This window comes from Drosophila willistoni (genome assembly GCF_018902025.1).
Source record: "Drosophila willistoni isolate 14030-0811.24 chromosome XL unlocalized genomic scaffold, UCI_dwil_1.1 Seg142, whole genome shotgun sequence".
Lineage (NCBI taxonomy): Eukaryota > Metazoa > Arthropoda > Insecta > Diptera > Drosophilidae > Drosophila > Drosophila willistoni.
The window spans coordinates 9,266,608-9,287,076 of record NW_025814053.1 but is presented as its reverse complement, the minus strand read 5'-3'; the positions used below and the strand labels follow the sequence as shown (position 1 = coordinate 9,287,076).

Here is a 20,469-nt window from a genome sequence, read left to right as displayed (position 1 = left end):
GCACCTTTCTTTTCCAGGTGGTAAATGCTAGATATAATGTCGAACGATATCGAGATACGAGTGAAATGCGCCAACAGAGACGCAGACGGCGATGGAGACGGAGACAGACAGGCAGAGAGAGCGAGAAATATAAAAATCGAGAGAGAGAGCGAGCGAGACACACAAACAGAGAGTAGTAGTTTAGACAACGACAACCGTTTCGGGCCAAGTTTACAAGCAGACTAAACCAACTTAACTTGGCCAGTCGACAAGTCTTCGGGACCGTCTCAGCCGTGCATCACAAACACACACACACACACACATATACACACAACATGCTCGTGCATTGGAAACGTCTGCAGCAGCTTCAACCACAATGAAAGTTGTAGAAGTGTCCAACCAGTTTTGAGTTCAAATTTCTTGTATTTGCAATTTTAACGGTCATTTCTTTAACACTATCGCTTTGCTAAATAATCGATAAGTTTTTGAAAACTAAGTTGAATTTAAAATATCAAAGAAGCTAACTTCGGCTATGCCGAAGTTTATATACCCTTGCAGTATACTTGGCAATAATATTTTTCCTTTTTGAAATTTCTTTCCCTGCAACTCAATTCATCAATACACAGACAAAATATTATTTCTCTTTTTACCACAAGTTTTTCTTCTTCCATCATTTTCTAAGCAAAGCACGGCACGCATACACATACAGTTCATGTAGCGTTGCGTCTGTGTGTGTATGCGTGTGCTCTGTTGATTTGATGATGGCAGTAGTAGGCAGCAAGCAGCGCTGCCGGCAGCGTTTGAACCGATTTATATTGACTGTAACTTGTGTTCTATTTATCGGATCAGATTCAAATTTTGGGATCTGAGATTTTATATCTATTACTATCATATTGGTAAATTTCATGGGGATACTCCAATTTTTGCAAAAATGTTTCTTCTAGAGCTATATGATATAGTGGTCCGATCCCAAAGATTTTCATACTTTATCTCACCCGGGTAAAAAAAAGCTCCCAAAAAAAATTTCATCCCGATAGCTCTTAAGATGGCTGAGTAAAACGCGTACGCACCGACGGACAGACGGACAGACGGACATGGCTATATCGACTTAGCTTCTCATGCTGATCAAGAATATATATACTTTATGGGGTCGGAAACGTCTCCTTCTGTGCGTTACAAACATCTGACCAATTTTATAATACCCTCTGCAAGGGTATAAAAAGTATGTAAATTGCTACACATATTAACTATATCTATCCTGATTATCACTTATATAAAATGTTCTCGCAAAGATTCTCAATAAGCTTTATCATTTTCTTTAAAATAGTTAAGAAGTTCAGTGCCGTATCCGGATCCAGTGTAGCAATCCGAAAATCAATAATTGCAAAGATTTTTTAAAGATCAATATTTAGTCTACCTGCACTTTTTATTAAACTAAATTTTTGCCAATTTCTAACCAATTCCAAAAAGTTATATATTTCATATATTTTAATGTTTTATTCAATTTACAAAAAAAAAAAAACTTGATTTTTGCGAAAATATGTTTTTTTTGTTTATGTCTAGTATTTAATACTTTATCTAAAATTGTAAATAAATAAATAAATAAACAATTAAGATTTCGAAATTTTAATTAAAGACATACAAATTAACCAACCAAGAAATTCTTGACATTAAGGTTTATTGGAATACTTTGCTAATAACATTATTTGTCTCGCTTGAAAACATAACTTTATAATTGGCTTGAGTAACACACCAAATTCACTTTGAACTTAAAAAGATTAAAATGAGATATCACTTTTGAAAATCAATTTAAATTTGTCGAAAAGTTTAAGATTTTATTTTATATACATACCTATTTTATTCAGACTGTAATTTGCTAAACAAATGAATCAATTTTTAGTGTTCGAAAATCTTTTTACAGGTATTTTGCTGTGAAATTGCAGGGCCTTCAAAAACGCAAGTCCCGTAGCGTTGCTATATGGTTAATTCGGCACTGAAAGAGTTTCTTCAAAAACAAAATGAGATTGAAAACATAAATATATACATACTTTAACGTTAATATAAAATTAAATTAATTGTAGTACACATGTAATAATATTCAATTTTTTCACAATATTCACTTCGATGTTTTGCATTCAAACTGCCCGCCAATAAATTGCATAGCACAGTGGCGCCAATAAAGAAAAATGAAACATTGCCCTCAATGGGCGACACTGTGCTTCACAGTCATTTGCGCCACTTTGGTCACACTAATAATCAAGGTATATGGTGTGTTTGTGTGTGTGCGTTTATGACCAAACAGCTGTTTTTTCAGTTGCAACTAGTTCCGCTCTTCGTATTGGGCGAATCAGTTCGTTTTTGTTGAACCACAAGAAAGCAAGTTAAAATTGCATTTTGCAGGAAAGGAATCTGGATTTCCCTAACTTGTCATGGTCGTTGCGCTGCTGTAGACATTGACCAATTCCCCTTCTTATAGGGAATTCAATTAAGTTTAAATTAGATGAACGCAAATAGCAACGGTGGCGGAGGCGGAGGAGTTGGGATAGGAAACCCTGCTGCTGCTGCTGGTGGTCTTGGTGGAGGTGTTGGTGCTGGTGCTGGTGCAGGTGCAGATGCAGGTGTTGGTGGAGCTGCAGCTGGAGGTGGAGCAGGAGCAGGAGCTGGAGCTGGAGCCGGTTTTCTAGGCGTATTGGCTGATGCTGTGATATTGGGTGGCGGACCAGCCGATGGCGACAATGCTGGAAATGCAGCAACAACCAATGGCCCAGGCGAGGGCATTTCACTAACAGAGCTCAACGATGATCAGGATGCGAAAAGACGCAAATGCCTAGAATCGGATGAAACGCAGGATGGTGCGAGCACTGTAAGTACTCAAAGGAGAAGATGATGGAATTGGCGTCTCTAAGCAAACTTTTTGTTGTTGCTTTCTAGATGATCGATGCCAACAGTGTGCTAAATAAAATTGCCCATCTCTATGCCGAGCAATTGATGTCGGACATTGTGCTCCTGGTCGATGGCAAAGAGTATCCAGCCCATCGAGTTATACTGTGCGCCAGCAGTGATGTATTCCATGTGATGCTAATGAATCCAGAATGGAATGAGTGCAGCAAGCATGTTATCGAGCTGCATGAGGAGTCTTGCTGCTCAGCCGTATTCCCGCAGTTCATCAAATATCTCTATGTTGGACACATTGAGGTGACACTGCAGACAGTGATGCCCATGCTGGCGCTATCCGACAAGTACAATGTGCGAGATTTAATTGATCTCTGTGTGGGCTATATGATGAAGCATGTGGCCAAGGCGGCCACCAGTGGCTATTTGGTCTCTTGGCTGCAATACACACTCTCCTTTACGCCCACGCACAACGATCTCACCGAGACACTGAAACGATTCCTCAAATGGAATCTAGAGACGGTGGCCGAATCGAAGGACTTTGTAGAAATGGATCCGGCCATAATGCAGCTATTGCTGCAACAAAACGACATTGTTGTTACCAGCGAGTACAAATTGTTTACGATATTGCAAACGTGGCTGCTGCCCAGGCACGATCAGATTGGTTTCATGGAACTAATCGAGCAGACTGTTATTCACATACGTTTCGGCATGATGACACCGACCGAGGTGGCCCATCTGCTGATTGAGCCGCTGATTGAGTATCATAAGGAATTTCTTGTTAACCGCATTGCGATCGGCATGAGCTATCAGTCCGGCCAGGAGGATCGTGTCCGGGAAGTTCGTCATTCGGAATATGGCGAATTGCAATTCACGCCACGTCTCTACTGGAATGATACATGGAGTGTTGGCATCGATGTGCATAATTTTGACGAGATTGAGGACTATAAGAACTATGTGACCTGTTTCTTTTCCCAGCGTCACATTGCCGAGACTGAAGATGGTAAGTCACATTTACATTCTCCTACAAACAAACAAAAAACGATTCCACTAAAATTAAATATATAATTTCAGAACCTTCAATGACCTGGGAAATTGAATTTTTTCCACGAGGTGTTAGATACAATAAGGCCAAAATGGTTTGGGGTGAGGATGTGCCCGGCTGTTTGCTCAATACGGTACGCTTGCGTGTCACCTGCAAGAAGCATCATATCGGCGAGGAGCGTTTTAAGGTGAGGAATGAATGATGGCGAATTCATAATAAGATAAGATAAACAATCTTCAATTTATCTATCTATCTCTCTACAGATTGCCGTTCTGATTGTGGGCGTGCAAAATAAAATAACGCATATACGGACCGTGGTGGAGCGCACTGAATATTTTACGGATATTGATCGGGTTATCAATATCGATAACTTGTTACCCTATGAGGAGCTGGAGCATACATCGCTCTATCTTAGTCCCCATTTGACGGGAAATCAACGCAATACACTCTCTCTGCATGTTGTCATAACGCCCATGGGCAAGCACACCTGCCGCGACACACCGCCATTTCAATTCTAATCAAATCCATTAAACCTAAAAATCCGAATCTAATCAAATTCATCCCACAGCAGCTGTATTTTATTCTTCCATTTAAATTGATCTGTATGTGTAAATCGAGCCAATGTTTTGGTATCAGTCCATGTCTGACTGCAATTAATGGCCACTAATTCATAATCACACCAACACCCGACCGATTGGCAACATGTTATACAACCTCTATATACACAGTTTTCATTTGTTTTTAAGTTTAAGCAAGAGCCATCATCATTTCTTTATGTTCTTCTTCTTTTTCTTTCTAACTAAACTCTTAAAATATCATACGTAAATAAGTTTATATGTATGCATGCATGTTGTATGGTGGCCAGCAGCTCAATGCCAGGCTGAAGAAGTATATATATATATATAAATATATATTTACTATCTTGATAAAACACTAAACCTTAGACTATATGGAAAAGACATTTTTTCTAATAAAACGTTGATTTGTATAGAAATCACTAAGATGTAATGATCGAAACAAAAAGAAACGTTCAAAAATTCAATTAATTAGCTTTCTGTTTTCAGAGCTTAAATCCCGGAAAATGTAGAAGCATAAACCTTGGAAGGAAGACAAGTTAAATACCTACGTATCTGTTTAAAGAAAAGTCTTTTATCTTCTCAGAGAAAGAGTAATCTCTTTTGTCATGAAACTTAAATTCAAATTGATTAGTTTCTTGAAACGTATTTAAATGTTAAAGTTCAAGTCTAATATAATCAATGTCAGCGACAATGACTATGACTTGCTTGTATGTTCAAAGCTTTTAAGACATGTTTCATGCCAGTTAATGCTCTTTTTAATAATATCACATAAAACGACTCAACAGTGCAATATAATACAATTAAGATATATTCCTAGATATGTATATATGTATGTAATTGTATTCACCAGCGCATTAACAACCGCAATGTATAAAGTTTACAATCTGCAGAGATTGTTTATCTAAGGTTAATAGCTAGTCTTTCGTTTGCTTCAGATAAGTAAGAACCTAACACAAAAACGTTAAGATGGTCTTGCCCCCCATGAAGAGTTTATCATAAACATAGATATTATATATTATATTTTATTTTTATATATATTTTATTTATATATATATATATATATATTTCTTTTTCATTTCGGTATACCAAGAAACAAGGAAAAACAAAATAATATTTTGGTTAAAATTATCTTTTCATTGGATAATCATGTGCACTCATAGAATCAACACCGACATTAGGATTTATGAAACCCTCATGACTACGAATAATTCGTCATAATACAGTCATTTAGATTAGATACATACATATATTATATAGACATATATATATATATATATGTATATATATGCATATATATCATTGTATATAGTTATAGATCTGAATGTGTATAATTGTGTATTTAATGTCAATTTTTTAATATCGAATGTTGTTTAAGAGATCTAATCATTGAAATTAAAGAAAATTTCTATTATTTAAACGATCCATATCCCATTATAGGATATACATCTATAGATATATCATTGGTGACCCTGATGGGGTCTCTCTTTCTCTCCCTCTCTCTCTCTTTCTCACTTGGTGTCTGTGTACGATTCATTGCCAAGAGCGAAAGTGTTTTAACACTTGTTTGCTGACTTGCAGAATTTGTTGCCTGTTTTTGTTATTCTTCTGCGGATACTTTTGCTTTTCTTGTGTGTGTCTTCTTGTTTTCCTCATATGTTTATTATAGCCAAAAGTTTTAGTGCTTTACGAGTCCAAAGATCTATCTAAATAGAACCAAGCATAGCGACAACCAAAATTTTTACAGAGAGCAACAATTTGTAATCATCGCCGGGATTTAGTCTTGGGTACGGTTTGGTATTGGGCACGTACGGTTTGTCGAGAGATACAATGTGTGGTAAAGCATAGAGTTAAAAAGTCCACGTCTTTGGCTAAATGCTCGACAGTTGAAAATCGGGCGGCAGCGTCATCGGTAGTTTATATTTATTATTATTTTTTCTGTGCTCTCGGTTTCGGTTTGTCACTTTTTTTTTCCTCCCCTTACCTAAATCGTTGTGTGTATGTGTGTGTGTGTGTGTAAGTGCTTGTGTAATATTGTGTAACTGCTTAAATCCTAAAAGTCATGGATAATCAAGCCTATATCATTGACTGTGAACACAATCGTGGTAAGGAATACAAATAAAACAAATTTGTGTTTGTTTTTTTTTTTTAAATTTCTTCAGTTTTTGCTATGCTTTATTATTGCCAAATTGACTTTTGTTTTTTTTTTTTTTTTTTTTGGTAAACATATATAAGATATATTTATACATATATATATAATACATGTGTATTAATATATAATGTATGCAGGATATATACCGATTTTCTAACATATGTATGTGTATATATATTATGTTTTTGTATATCATATCTCATGAGTTGTATGCAGTTCCTTTTCTCGTCCTTGACTCGTGTAAAAAAACTGGCTGTATTCGTGTGTGTGTGTGTGTGTGTGTGTGTGTGTTCAAAAGTAAAAGTCGCTATTAAGGATATAAACCTACACTGCTTGCATTAGACTTAGAAGACAAGCCGTTTTTTTTTGTTGCCCCAAACTTGCTCAACGAACGTTCTCATTTACGAAATTGGTTGCTATTCTATCAAATTCGAGCCGATTTTTAAGTAAATCTGAATAATTGTCATTGATTTACATTGATTACGAAAGTAAGGCACTAAATTACAAAGGATGACTTTGCTGATTGACAAAAACAACAAATACTGACTAATATTGTAAAACAAAATGTGAAAATCAGACTAGATTTTGTACTTATATGTTTTGGGTGTTTTCAATGTTAGAGAGAAAACTTGCCGAAGCAAACAATGTTGATTTGGGAATTATGATTAAAGCAAGCAGTGTACTCTGCTTACGTACCATGCATTTTACAACTCATAATCGTACATGAAATCAAATATCGACATATCGATTTTTTTGCCAAACCGCATAATTGGTAGTAAGTAGGGCCAAATCGAATTGTAAGTGATTTAAAATATCTGATCTCCCATCTCTCTCGTGGTATCATAAGCAGTCCCAACTCGAAATTGTACATGAGAGAAAGCAATAATCTTTGGGCCCTTGATCATAGCAAGCAGTGCAATGTATGCCATGCACTTTATAATGCACCTACCAACACTGGATTGTACATGGGATATATTTGAATTACTTTCTCTTAGCTGATATTTACTCACTTTTTCTTGCCGAGTTTCCGTGTGTGTGTGTGTGTGTATGTGTGTGTGGGTGGCCTATAAATTGGCTAATTATTATTATCTATTCGAATTAAAACTATTATTGGGGGTTTCTTTTAGTTTTCCATTTTGGTATTTATGTATTGTATATATATGTATGTATATATTTAGGTTGGTTGGTATATGTAAATGTATATGTATGTAGCATTCGCTAGCTGCCTTTGAAAATTGAAGCAGTGTCCTGGTGGGGTGTTTGCTTGCTTTGCCGCTGTGTGACTTTGCAGTTTTCCTTTTCTTTTATTATTATATATAATATATATATATATATTTTTCTTTTTGTAGTTGCAATTTTGTGACTGAGTGAAGTTCTAGTGGATGTGGGTCCCGTATATAAGTATGCTTTGTATGTATCTATGCAATATGTATGTCTTTTTCGTTTTTCGGTAGTTAACTAACTAGTACATATGTATAACTATTGTTCAACATGTATACTCGTAGTATGTATGTATTTGGATATATGTTTTTCGTTTTATTTAGTATGCAAAAGTAGTTTAAAGTTGTTTTGTTTTCTTTGAGGGCCCTCAGTCTTCTTCCTTGTCCTTCTACATAGCTGAGATGAGACCCACTTAGAGACGACTTTGAATATATATTTTTATATATGTGTATATATATGTATTGAGTGTATATATCCCTCTATATAAATTGTTATTACTTTTTTGATATATTTTACGGTTTCTTTCGATCCTTTTGATGCTTGGAAAGATGGATTATTAAAGATAATCTTATCATTGGGGGAAAACTACGAGTATAACAAATTGCAAATTTCTTTCCATCATCGGGCATTCCAATGTCTAAGATCTACTACTATTATTCGCCATTATATCCTTCTCTTAGGTGCGTCTGTCTGTCTGTGTGTGTGTGTGATATGAGAGTCCGAATTCTGTGTAGAAAGTGTCCGCGTCGGCTTAAAATATATTGAACTAACTTTGGCCATCTAATACATATATAACTGCTATATGTATTAGTAGTATCTGTGTAAGGATGTGTGTACGCTTCACAACGATTTCGTTCCTTACTTCTCAAAGATTAGTTCACCGGTTAAAAACGGATTGAGATACGTTTGCGAATCGTAGCCAGACACCGTGGCCGTTGTTGTCCTCCGTCGGGCTTGAGCTCCTCCACGTCGCTCGCCATGGGCATGATTATGGGCATGATGCGAGGGTCGCTTCTCATCGCTGGGACTGAGGATCAATGGTATGGGCATTGATGTATACAATTGCAATGGCTGCTGCACAATTGTTCCGGCCGCTGGATTCAATGGTGTATCCATATAGCCATGTGGCACAGAAGCTGTGGCCACTGCCACTCCCGAAGCTGCAGCTGGACCAGCCGCCGACTCTTGTTGTTGCGGCTCACCCAAAGCGAAATTGGCAGCTGCTGTGGTGCTCACCCAAGGGGAACCGCTCGAAGCATTAACCAGATTGCGCTTTTGTCCCCCAACCCTTCCCCGATGATGTTTATAGTGGCCACGATGAGACTTCCGTTTCAGGTGTCCCGAACTTGACATATCTGCTGGCGGTGAAGTGTCCAACACCAGTGGCAGGTGATGGCCATGAGGTGAGACGACAGCATCTGCTGCATTGATGCTGGCGGAGCTACCTAAGCCAATGGAACTGCTGCTGCTGCTGCTGCTGTTACTATTGCTGTAGTTACTTCTACTATTGACCGTTAATGTCCTCGATGACGGCGACTTTTTAAGCGGCTCAAGCGACTGGGGATGCGCCTGAATTATGGTGGCCGTGGCAAAAACCTCTTGGAAACGATTGCTCGCATCCAGTTGCTTCAATTGCAGATGCTGTTTGTGCAAAAACTGCTGGTGCTGCTGTTGCAAATGATTGAGAATGCGATACTGTTCGAGGATGTGCTTGTAGAACTGCTCTGCGGTGACTTCCGATGAGTTTAAAAGGCGTATGGCAATTTTTTCGGGTATCACAATTTTGTCTGCAAGAAAGCAAAACATCAAAATGTTAATAAAATTCGTTTACTTGAAAGCCAATTAAACTTATCAAATATTTTAGGTTATCCCAAAAAGTCATGAACTTTCGTTCATTACCGACTAGAAGTCCAAGTTGAAGGGCAAAAGGCAAAAAAACTTTGAAATGAATTTATTTTGTTATATATTATATATTTTTACATCATATTTAAACATATACATACGGCTTTGTCATCGCAACCAGCTACGTGATTTTTAATTTGTTTAATTCTTTTTTATATAGGTTTTTGTTAATGGAATAAATATTTCAAATATTTAAAACAAATATGCTCATATTGTGCAATATATTGAAAAACATTTATCAAATGTCTAAAACTAATGAGTTTGCTTACATTAGGACCTTATTGAAATTTATGTCAAGACTCGCATTTTAGCCGGCTCAAGATTAATGTTTATAATTTGATTGCAATTTCCAATTGGTTCTACCGTTGAAGATATCGTATGGCCAATGCAGTTTTGGATGGATCTTCCAAATGCTAACCTCGAGCCGAGGTTTGACTTAAACCAAAGAAAACGCAATTAGTTTATTAAAGGCTCTTAGTAGCCGGTTAATAGACATAGGCGAAATTTTTAGCCCTATCAAATCAAATCCTATGATTTGATTGAAGCGTAGTCCATTGGCATTTTTCATTTTAAAATATCCTTTTTCAAGGCCTACAAATGTAATTCAATTTGCATGTATTCATGTATCAGTAGGTTATTCTTTTATATAAGCCTAGACATATGTATGTATGTATTTAGATTTTGGCCTATAATGAAATCAGTTAATATCGGCTATTTCGAGCCTTTGTTCCAAACTCTTTTCCTTTGTCAACAAACATACATTCATATTTATAAACTGTCGATTTTTATTCGTTCTATTCGATAATCTAATTCAGTCTTAATTATAAAATGTAAGATAGAAAACCAAACGAAAACAGATTTTCCAGTTTTTCTTATGCTGTTAAATCATATATTAGTCAGATCAGATCAGAACAAAAACTTGGTAGCTTTTCAAAGTAAGAATTCTAAAAGTGTTTCCTTATAAAACTATTCGACCGATTGATCATATAACCCTACACGTTATAATTGTCTAATCTAACCAAATTTCATACTTTATATCTCTGTGGTAGTAAAAAGATAAAGTGCCATGTTTCATTCTAGTTTCTGTTTAATTGACAGATTACGATTAATTTAAAGAGACTTGTAAATTAACATGCCATTCAATGCTGACCAAAATTATAAATGCTGGACCGGCCATTTTAACGTATTCCCTGCAAGGTTATTATAAGTAAATGATTGAGTGTTAATTAATAAGTGACCAAAAATTCATCCCTAAAGTAGGCAATAGGCAACTAAAAAGTAAAAGATAATGTTCTCCTCTTAATTTGAAAACAATTAGTAGCCGAAGGATAATAATGCCCCTTGTGATTCAAATAAAAATCATAGCTCTTTGGTCGCTTCATTAACAATCTAATTGTGCTGTTGTCTAAATTCATCACTTAATAATGAAAAGCTCTTAAAAAAACTCGAATAGATTTGAAAATGAAAATAAGTTCATAAACAACTTTTTATACCATACACCCATAGGGTGAAATTAAAGTCGCCAAAATGTATGTAACAGGCAGAAGGAAGCATCTCCGACCCCACAAAGTATATATATTCTTGATCAGGATCAACAACCGAGTCGATCTAGCCATGTCCGTCTGTCTGTCCGTCTGTCCGTCCGTCCGTCTGTCCGTCCGTCCGTCTGTCCGTATGAACACCTAGATCTCGGAGACTGTAAGAGCTAGAGCCACCAAATTTGGTATGTAGACTCGTGTAGTATGTAGAGTGATCAAGTTTATTTCAAATTTTTGCCACGCCCCTTTGCGCCCCCGCAATTTAAAAAAAGCGTTTATCTCAAAAACTATTCCAGCTAGAGACACCATATTTGGTATGTATATTCGCTTAGTAAATGCACACATTTTGTATGTGTAAAAATTTTGCCACGCCCTTTTCCGCCCCCGTAATTTGAAAAACTTGATTATCTCCCGTATTTTTGTACCTTATGCAATCACACTTGGCACACTTAAATTTAATACTAATCTAGCAAAATACTAAATTTGATCAAAATCGGACAAAAAACAGTCGAGTTATGCATATAAACGTTTTTCCATAAGGCCGGAGTTGGCCGTTGGCTGGTGGGGGCGCTAGGGTGTTCGTATGATTGAGTGAGCGAGATACTAAGATATGCTTGTAAAAAGCATGTGAAAATGCATTTGTTTAATAAAGTTGAAATATTTGCTTTACTGGTGTATGGTATACCTAAGTCGGCGAGACGACTTACTTACTTCATTTTGATTAAAAAGTTTCATTGGCCACTAAATATGTAGTCTACTTTTAGGCAAAATAAAGTCAGAGAGAAGGCTTGAATGGAAATAATTGCTTAGACAGATTTACAAAATCTATGTGTGTGTGTGTCTGTGTGCATAGTCAGAGACAAGGGCTGCACCCTTCCATACATGTCTATAGTCATGACCGTGTGTGTGTGTGTGACCTAATTTCGAATTGATTTACAAAATTTACAACAAAATATGAGAAACATTCACGCCCTTTTCGGTGAGAGTTTTTAAGTTTTCGGTTTCGGTTACGGTTACGGTTTGAAGCTCAATTTGAACTATAGCCTACTTTATGGCCCATGTCCCAGATTGACCACACACACACACACACACAGACAACAGACAGCCACAGAAATTTGGTAAATTTGATTTAACTTGGGTACGTCTCGCTTGGCCAACCGACCCCAAACATAAGCAAATTGCATTTTGTTTTGTTCTGGCCCATAATCGCAATGGTTCGCAATTTGTTGGACCACTACTACTTACCGCAGTGATTGCCCTTGGTTATAAATGGCCGTATGGTCGGATCCCATATGAATATATAATAGAGCGACAACATTATGGCCGCCAATGAGACGCATAGCACATAGACGGCCACAGTTAGGATGCGGATGACCTTACGATTGCTTTGCTGCGGTTGATAGCAGCGACTTATTGTCTCTGTGGGCGGCAGTTTCACTTTCTCCTCCAGTGAATTGACTTTCGAATGCATTTCTCGAATTTTTGTTTATTTTGATTTTGTAATTTATTTATTTTTTATAGGATTATTTTTATATATGCTTTCTCTTTGTTTGTTTTGATTTGTTTTGTTTTCGTTTTCAATTTTTTGATATGTTTTTTTATACAAAAAAAAAACCAACCACAACAAAAAGTAACAAAACACAACAAGAATAAAAATTTGTTTATATTTATGGTTTTTTGTGCTTAAAGTTTATTTTTTGTTTCAGTTGTAAATGCAATAATGTTATTGTGAATGCAGGGCGGACGCGTGGATATTGTTACTAATCTTATTATTATTATTATTATTATTATTATTTGTGGTTGTTATTGTAATTGTTGCACCGCTAAAATGTAGAAAATTTTCCAACCGACGCGTCCAGCGTATGCAAGCGAAATGACGCCCCAGAGCCTGGAGAGTTAGCCGACAACAACGAGGCAACGAGACCGACCAACAACGACGACGACCACCGACGACAACGACCAACGACAACAACAACAACAATACCAACAACGACGAAGACATTTGGGACGAGCCAGGAGCAATGCCAGGCCCAGGCATCATCATCATCATTATCATCATCTTAGTCATCATTGGCCTCATTATCATCATGATTGTCGTTGTCGCTGTTGCTCGTCTCTCAGTTTCGATCTTCATTCATAAATTTATTTTTCCCTTTCTTCCGTGTTTATGTTTAAAAAAGGGAGAAGGAATACAATGAGTGATGAGTGATGAGGGGAGCTGAAACATTTGCCACGCGCTGATGGCATTCCAAAATAATTACAAAGCACGTTGGCACGTTCCAAAATTTCAGAGATTTTGCGGTATTGCATGTCGAATTCATCCATCACTCAATCATAGCCCGCCTACCCATTTTATTTAAAATGAAATATCAATCAGAAATATGTGTAAAATGTGTTGCTCATGAAATTTGAATTCTTGCCGAAAGCCTCACACACACACACAGGCGCACAAATTCAAATTTCATTCAACCTTCGCCGCGAAGGACGCCGACTCAAGGCAACAAAACTCAACTAAAACTTTCGCTCACCTCACCTCAACAAGCATTGCAAGCCACGCCATGCCATGCCATTCCATTATATTCATCCCATCGAATGCAACCCCTAAACCAACGACTCAGGTGACACCTTCGTTTTCGTTATGCTATGTGCTATTTGGGAACAACTGGAACTGTGTCCGCCTAGCTCGTTGTTGTCTCGAGGTTAATAAACTGCAACTGGGTCACTAGGACAAAACGAATGCAACTGAGAGCGAGCCACTGAGCTAAAGAGCTAAACGAGAGCCGAGAGCCATGGAACATTTTGGGTGTGATGTGAAAGTGTAGTAAGAGGAGGATTGAAGGAGGTTTTGCAATGTTGGCCATTGATTTTGGTTGTATAAGTTTCGCACAGGATGTAGGCCAAATACACACACACACACACACACACACACACACACACACACATTCATAGAGTTCAGTCAGTCAAAACTTGCCTTAAAGCATTTGTTTTCCATCGTGTCGACTTTTGGCCTCGAAAATGAATGGAGTCCCCGGCTTAGGGCAATTTCCTTTTCCGTTTTGCTTCGGTAACCTTTAAATGGTTTTAATACAATTGACCGATTTGCGTTAGAAATTCTCATGTAATTTCAGGAATTACATTTGGTAATTGCGAATGGGAAAAAAAGACAAACACACACACACACACATCGAGAATGTTCTGCAATTTATCAATGGCTTTGATTGTGCTCAATAATCAATAAATCATACGCCCTGTTGGCTCGCTTTAAATGGAATTGAATCCAATTATTTGTTCTCAGGCCCAGATAAGGATCTGGTCTTAGTTAACTTAATTGTTTATTCATGGTCTAGTTAAACTGACAATATTTTTAGTTTTTCACAATATCCAAGCAAAAGTTTATTTTATTTCTATGTAAGAAAATGTGGCATACTTTCAGACGCTTTTCTTCAAAAGTTTTTGCATTCAAAAGTCAAAGAAAATAACTACAGTTGTGTTAATTGCTTTTGTTTCTTTCTCCCCCCTCTCTCTCTCTCGTTTGTTATTATTTATTGATTAATGAAAAAGCATTGCAATTTAACCCAAACGTAATGCAAGTCACAAACTTGGTCAAAACTTTCCAATGATTTTAAAAATTCATTATTTGAAATGCATTTTACAAGTTTCTGTCTTTAGGAATTTTCCATAAAACGAATATGCAAGAAATTGTACCCAAATTGTATTTCTGTTTATTTTGTTTGTTTGAAAAAAAAAACCAAATAATATTCCTCGATTTTGGTTGAAATTCGAACTAATTATAATTTAAATAAATTAGTCATTTCTATTTTTTAAGGGTAGAAATAGGATGGGCTTATTAACATTATTTATATGTGACAATATGTTTTCGGAGCAAATTTTCTCCATTAAAATTTTACATCGTCAGTTTGAGAGCTCTATGTTTAGATAATTTTCAACAGCCCAAACTTAATTTTTTGTTTTGTTTAATAAAACTCAATAATTTTTGTTAATGCTCAAAGATTGTTGTTTTTTTTTTTTTAATTAAATCCTAATTCAAACAAAGAATCAAACTTATTCATTGCATTCAGCAGTTTTCTAATTCAGATTTCTTTAAAATTGAGTTTTTTTTTCTAGTTTAATCAGAATTCTCTATAGGAAAACGCGAATTTTCTTTAAAACTATTGACAGTAATTATTAAATAGAATAGAAATTGTCTAATAATTGGCATTCGGACTAGTAAAAATATGTATTTGATCACAAAATTAAACATAAATCGTGTTTATTTGGACTGGAGCCACACTCACCTATTCATTGGTCAGCGATAGATGAATTAAGTTTTGTTTTTTCTTATGTCAAACAACAATTAATATTAGCCAAAGGCTGGGGACTTCTTTTGACCCTTGAACACTGGCGGCATTCGTGAGTCCCAGAAAAAGACATGATAGATGGATAGAAAGAAACCCAAACTGCAGAGACCACACAGATAGATGATAAGGACAAAGTAGCGGGCAAAACGCTCCGTGCACGTTGGCTCGGCGAATATGATTTCCTCCAATTGGGGCGTTTTGGGTATATACGAACAGGTGCTACGTCTGGGAGCACTACTACTGGCTAGACGGACACTATTACTGCTGCTACCGATGGGCGAGAACGATTGCTCCTCCGTTTTAACATTCGACTCGATAAGATTGACAATTTTTGCCAAATTGGCAACACTTGACGGTGTCGCAGGAGGAGTCGGAGACATGGCTGGAGCTGTATCCGATGACATGCTGGACAACTGGTGGTGGTCACCGTTGTGTGTCGCGTCAATTACTGATTTCAGTTTGTTTGGCATTTGATGTAGATTAAATCAAAATCAGAATCGAATCGCATTGAATCGAAACGTAATGACATGGACTTGGACTAGGCAGACAATTGGATGACGTAAACCAGAGGGCGAATGTGTGTTTGGGGGAATTTAAACTCTGCGATTTGGTGGAACGTGGAAAAGCGGATTAATTTTGTGCAAGTCTGACAACTTTTGATATGTGTGGCTAGGTGCCTTTTTTTTTTTTTGCTTTGCACTCTGTTTTGGGCCCCCTATTACAATTAATCCCAAACTGACCTAGCCCTAGGAATAGATAGGCACTCACCCAATGATGATGATGATGAAAATGTTGTTGTTGTTGTTATTGTTGGTTACGGAAGAAGGTCTCCGATTTAGCCAATGGGATGCGTATGCTTGAATATGGGCAATGGCGGCATACGTGAATCCCAGATGAAAAAGTAATACATGGCTAGCGTTAATCCCATTCCACTGACTCCGCCCATATAGAGGATCAGTGTGAGTAAACGAAATGTTTTCGATTCAAAGAAATCGTCCGATTTGGGTACATGAATCTCCTCATCTTTGGCCTCATTGACAACGGCGGCTAAATTGGAGAGGGTTATCTGTGACATGACTGTGTTTTTGCTCAATAAAAAGAAGAGAAAAAAAACGAAAGACACGAACTAGAGGAGACCTCTGTCTCTAGAGAACTAACTGAAAGCTAAAAAATACGGCGGGAACATTCCGTGCCATCGAACGGAACGTTCAACTAATGCCGGCAGCGACGCGTTCGTTTTGCGGTTTCTCTCTGCTCGCCCAATGGGTCCCCGGCCAAGGGTGTAAGAGGTGGTGCGGGTGAGGGGGGACCCACATTGAATGCAATGCAGTGCGTTTGGGGTTATATCCATTTACACGACGGTAAGGCAAGCCAACGTCTTGGCCAGTCTACACTAATAAGATTCGGCCAAAACTATTTCCTTTCCTTCTTTCACTACCTCTCCCTCTCCCCCTCTCTCTCTCTCTCTCTCTCTATATGTCCTATCCATCACGTGCTTAGTTTGGGCAGCCACTTGACCTGGTTTGATTTTGTTGGCTATACTAAAATAAATTGAATTCCCTTGACTTTGACAATTGGAATGTAACAAAAAACTTATTTGCTTCAAATCGTATTGATAATGTAAGCGATCTGCTTCTTCATATCGAAAGCAGTGTAAGTGGGGGCAAGCAGTGCTAGTATTCACGAACACAAAATATGTTGAAAATTAAATTTAGTGCAATATTTTTTCTACACAATTCTATGTTATCGGCAGTTTGCATTTTGGGATTTAAAGCTTTAAAATTAAACAAATTAACTGATTAGTTAATAATTAATTTAGCACTTTACCTAAATAGATGAAAACCAAATAGAAAAAACTTTAATTTCAATTCTGTTTGATTTGATTCAGTTTCGAACAACGATATCAGGTCGGATAATTATGAATTTTAAGGGTATTTGAGCTAGTCTTTATAAATTATTTGTTATTGCTTGAAACAATGACCAAATGGCAAATCCAATTAGTTGGGTCTATTGTGGTGTCTTTTCGTCGTGGGGGGGAGGGCAGACACTTAGACACACACACACACATATACAAAGATATAGTCACTTACTCACCTGTTTATTGATATTCATGCACTTTTTGCACTGGATGACCGCCAATGGAGACGGGAAACTTGAGATGTATATCCGGCATGCTGGAGTCAAAGAATATAAGATAATAAAAGGCCAAAACCATGCCCAGGCCACTGATGCCGCTCACATAGATGAATATTGAGATTAAGCGAAATGTTTTCGTCTCAAAGAATGGTGATGGTGGCTGCTCCTTGGGCAAACGGACATCGGGTGGCAAGGGTTCTGCCTCTTGGTCTTGCTCAGCCATTGTGAGCATTTGAAATGTCTGCATTGGCATTAGCATGATTCTTCGCCTATTTATAGGCAATGGCAATTATGCAAATTTCGAGAATTTCATTTGACGCTGAATTGCCACTGATTGACTGATTGATTGATTGATTGATTGATTGATTCTGATTGCAGGCAAACGATTGGAGGAGGAAAAATGTAAACCGTTGCCACATAACTTCGAGGAGGCCATCACATTGACGGGCGTCGGATGGTTCCATTACAAGCTGCTGCTGATCTGTGGCCTGTGTTTCATGGCAGTTATGGTCGAAATAATGGGCGTCAGTTTGATTATGAATCAAATGGAATGCGATCTGAAGCCAACACTCGAACAGCAGGGAATTCTGGCATCGGCTGGATTCCTTGGTGTAGTCCTTAGCTCGCATGCAATGGGTTTCCTAGCCGACACCTGGGGACGTGTAGTGACTCTACGTTATGCCGTTGTCCTAAGTGTCATCTGTTCGACCATTTCCGGTTTCTCTGTCAACATTTGGATGCTGATTGTGTTCCGTTTCATGACGGGATTCTTCATATCGGGCTGTCAGGCGTGTGTCTTCAGTCTGTGCGGTGAGTTCCATGGCAATGGCTCTCGTGTGCGTCATGTGACCCTGTTATCTGGTTTCATGTGCGTGGCCATGATGTTTGCACCATGTAAGTAGAACTAATGCCGACCACAAAAATCTTAATAACTAATTGGTCTCCATTTAGCCATGGCCATTGGCATTCTGCCACTGCAGATTCACATGTTCGGCATGCATATCTCATCGTGGCGAATTCTGCTAATTGGCGATGTATCCGTCTCGGTGTTGGCTCTGGTCGGTCTTTTCATTATACCCGAGACACCGAAGTATGACCTTATCCAGGGCAAAGATGAATTGGCATTGGAAACGATGCGTAAAATGTTTGCCCAAAACACTGGCCGTCCAAGCTCTGAGTTTCCAGTGCATCGTTTGATCCTACAAAGTGGCAAAAGCGGCGCCAGTCTATCCAATGTTCATGGTTTCTGCGATGCAGTGCGTCTTATCTGGAGTCAGACAGTGCCATTGTTTTATCGTTCACGCGTATTCCATACCCTCAACATTTGTCTCATTCAGTTCCTTATCTATGGCATGGCCCAGGGCATATTTATGTGGTTTCCCACAATTCTCGATGTGATGGGTTCCCGGGAGAATGGCGACAGTTTGATGTGTACAGTGCTTCAATCTTTGCCGCCAGCGAATACAACTGATGTGGTGGGCATGGAGCATGAGGAGATCTGTCATATAGATGTCGATGTCAGTACCTATGAGTTGATGGTCACCATTGGCGGTTGCTTTACTGTAATCTTTGTGATATTTGCCTACACAATTGATTATATTGGCAAAAGGAATCTGATAAGTAAGTCGATTATTATTCATCTAATCCTAATAATTCTTTACATGAACTCTCTTCTTCATCTTCTTCTTCTTCTTTGACAGTGGGCTGGATGGCATTAACAATTATTTCCCTAGTGGCTCTGCATTGGGTGCAAATATTCGTTTTGGTTGTCATTTGCCTAACCGTCACAATGGCCATTGGCAATTGCGGTGGATTGGTTAGCACCGTTGCCATGGAATTCTATCCCACCAATATTAATGCCATGGGCATGTGTTTCATCATGATGGTGGGTCGTCTGGGTGCTGTTGTTGGTAGCAATGTGCTCGGCCGTCTGTTCTTTAGCAATTGTGATACTGTCCTGTGGGCCTTGCTCGCCCTTGTGATACTTATGTCAGTCATGGCGTTCTTTTTGCCAGAGCAACGCCGAAAATTGAGTAGTCTATCAACAGAATTACCAGTGTCAGCAGCTGTGACAGCGCCAACCACACCGATTCTGTCAGTTCTAAGTAGTTCTAAGTAGTTAATATACAAAAACAAAATATATAAGAGAAAATAAGAAAACCAAAACTAAGAAATCAGAACGGGATTTTGGAAATGAGAGCGGGAACGGGAATGAAAATGGTAATGGCAATGGCAATGGCATTGGCAAATGGCCATGGTAAATGGTAAATGGTAAATGGGGGAACGGGAACGGGTACGGGAACGAGAGCAAAACTGCATTGGAAATGGATTAGGTAAATGTTTGTGCCCATTCTCTTTTGATGCCAAGAGATGCTGCTGTCGTCGTTGTCGTTGTCGTTGTCGGTCTTTTGGTTGCATTAACATTCTTCACATTCGCTAGCAGACAGTTTGATGGGGACTCCAACAGGTAAACGATTCTAGATGACAAGGGGATGAGAAGTGAAGTGAAGTGGAGTGGAGTGGAGTGGACTGTAGAGAGAAGGAGGAGGACGTTCACAACTAAACGCATTCCAAACTCTAACTGCAATCGGTTTTTATTTATTCAGTGAACGGTGTTTGCTCCGCACGGGGACCACATTCAACAATCCAACCAAGACCGAAACGAAGTCCA

General features: G+C 38.1%; 3 protein-coding genes across 3 annotated transcripts; 2 read left to right on the top strand and 1 right to left on the bottom strand.

Moving 5' to 3' along the window:
- The first annotated feature begins 2,298 nt into the window (after positions 1 to 2,298).
- LOC6644559 (BTB/POZ domain-containing protein 17) lies at positions 2,299 to 4,472 on the top strand. Its single transcript, XM_002067205.4, has 4 exons — positions 2,299 to 2,842; positions 2,911 to 3,874; positions 3,946 to 4,103; positions 4,180 to 4,472. The coding sequence occupies exons 1-4, from the start codon at positions 2,480 to 2,482 to the stop codon at positions 4,432 to 4,434; spliced, it is 1,740 nt and encodes a 579-aa protein (XP_002067241.1). The 5' UTR covers positions 2,299 to 2,479; the 3' UTR covers positions 4,435 to 4,472.
- A 2,019-nt stretch (positions 4,473 to 6,491) lies between these two features.
- LOC6644626 (synaptic vesicle 2-related protein) lies at positions 6,492 to 19,964 on the top strand. Its single transcript, XM_002067209.4, has 4 exons — positions 6,492 to 6,596; positions 18,177 to 18,692; positions 18,750 to 19,418; positions 19,499 to 19,964. Exons 1-4 carry the CDS (start codon positions 6,554 to 6,556, stop codon positions 19,915 to 19,917), a joined length of 1,647 nt encoding a protein of 548 aa, XP_002067245.3. The 5' UTR covers positions 6,492 to 6,553; the 3' UTR covers positions 19,918 to 19,964.
- LOC6644560 lies at positions 7,805 to 12,790 on the bottom strand. The gene is made up of 2 exons (XM_023177009.2): positions 12,550 to 12,790; positions 7,805 to 9,651 (listed from the first exon to the last, which is right to left on the bottom strand). The coding sequence occupies exons 1-2, from the start codon at positions 12,773 to 12,775 to the stop codon at positions 8,723 to 8,725; spliced, it is 1,155 nt and encodes a 384-aa protein (XP_023032777.1). The 5' UTR covers positions 12,776 to 12,790; the 3' UTR covers positions 7,805 to 8,722.
- Positions 19,965 to 20,469: the final 505 nt, after the last annotated feature.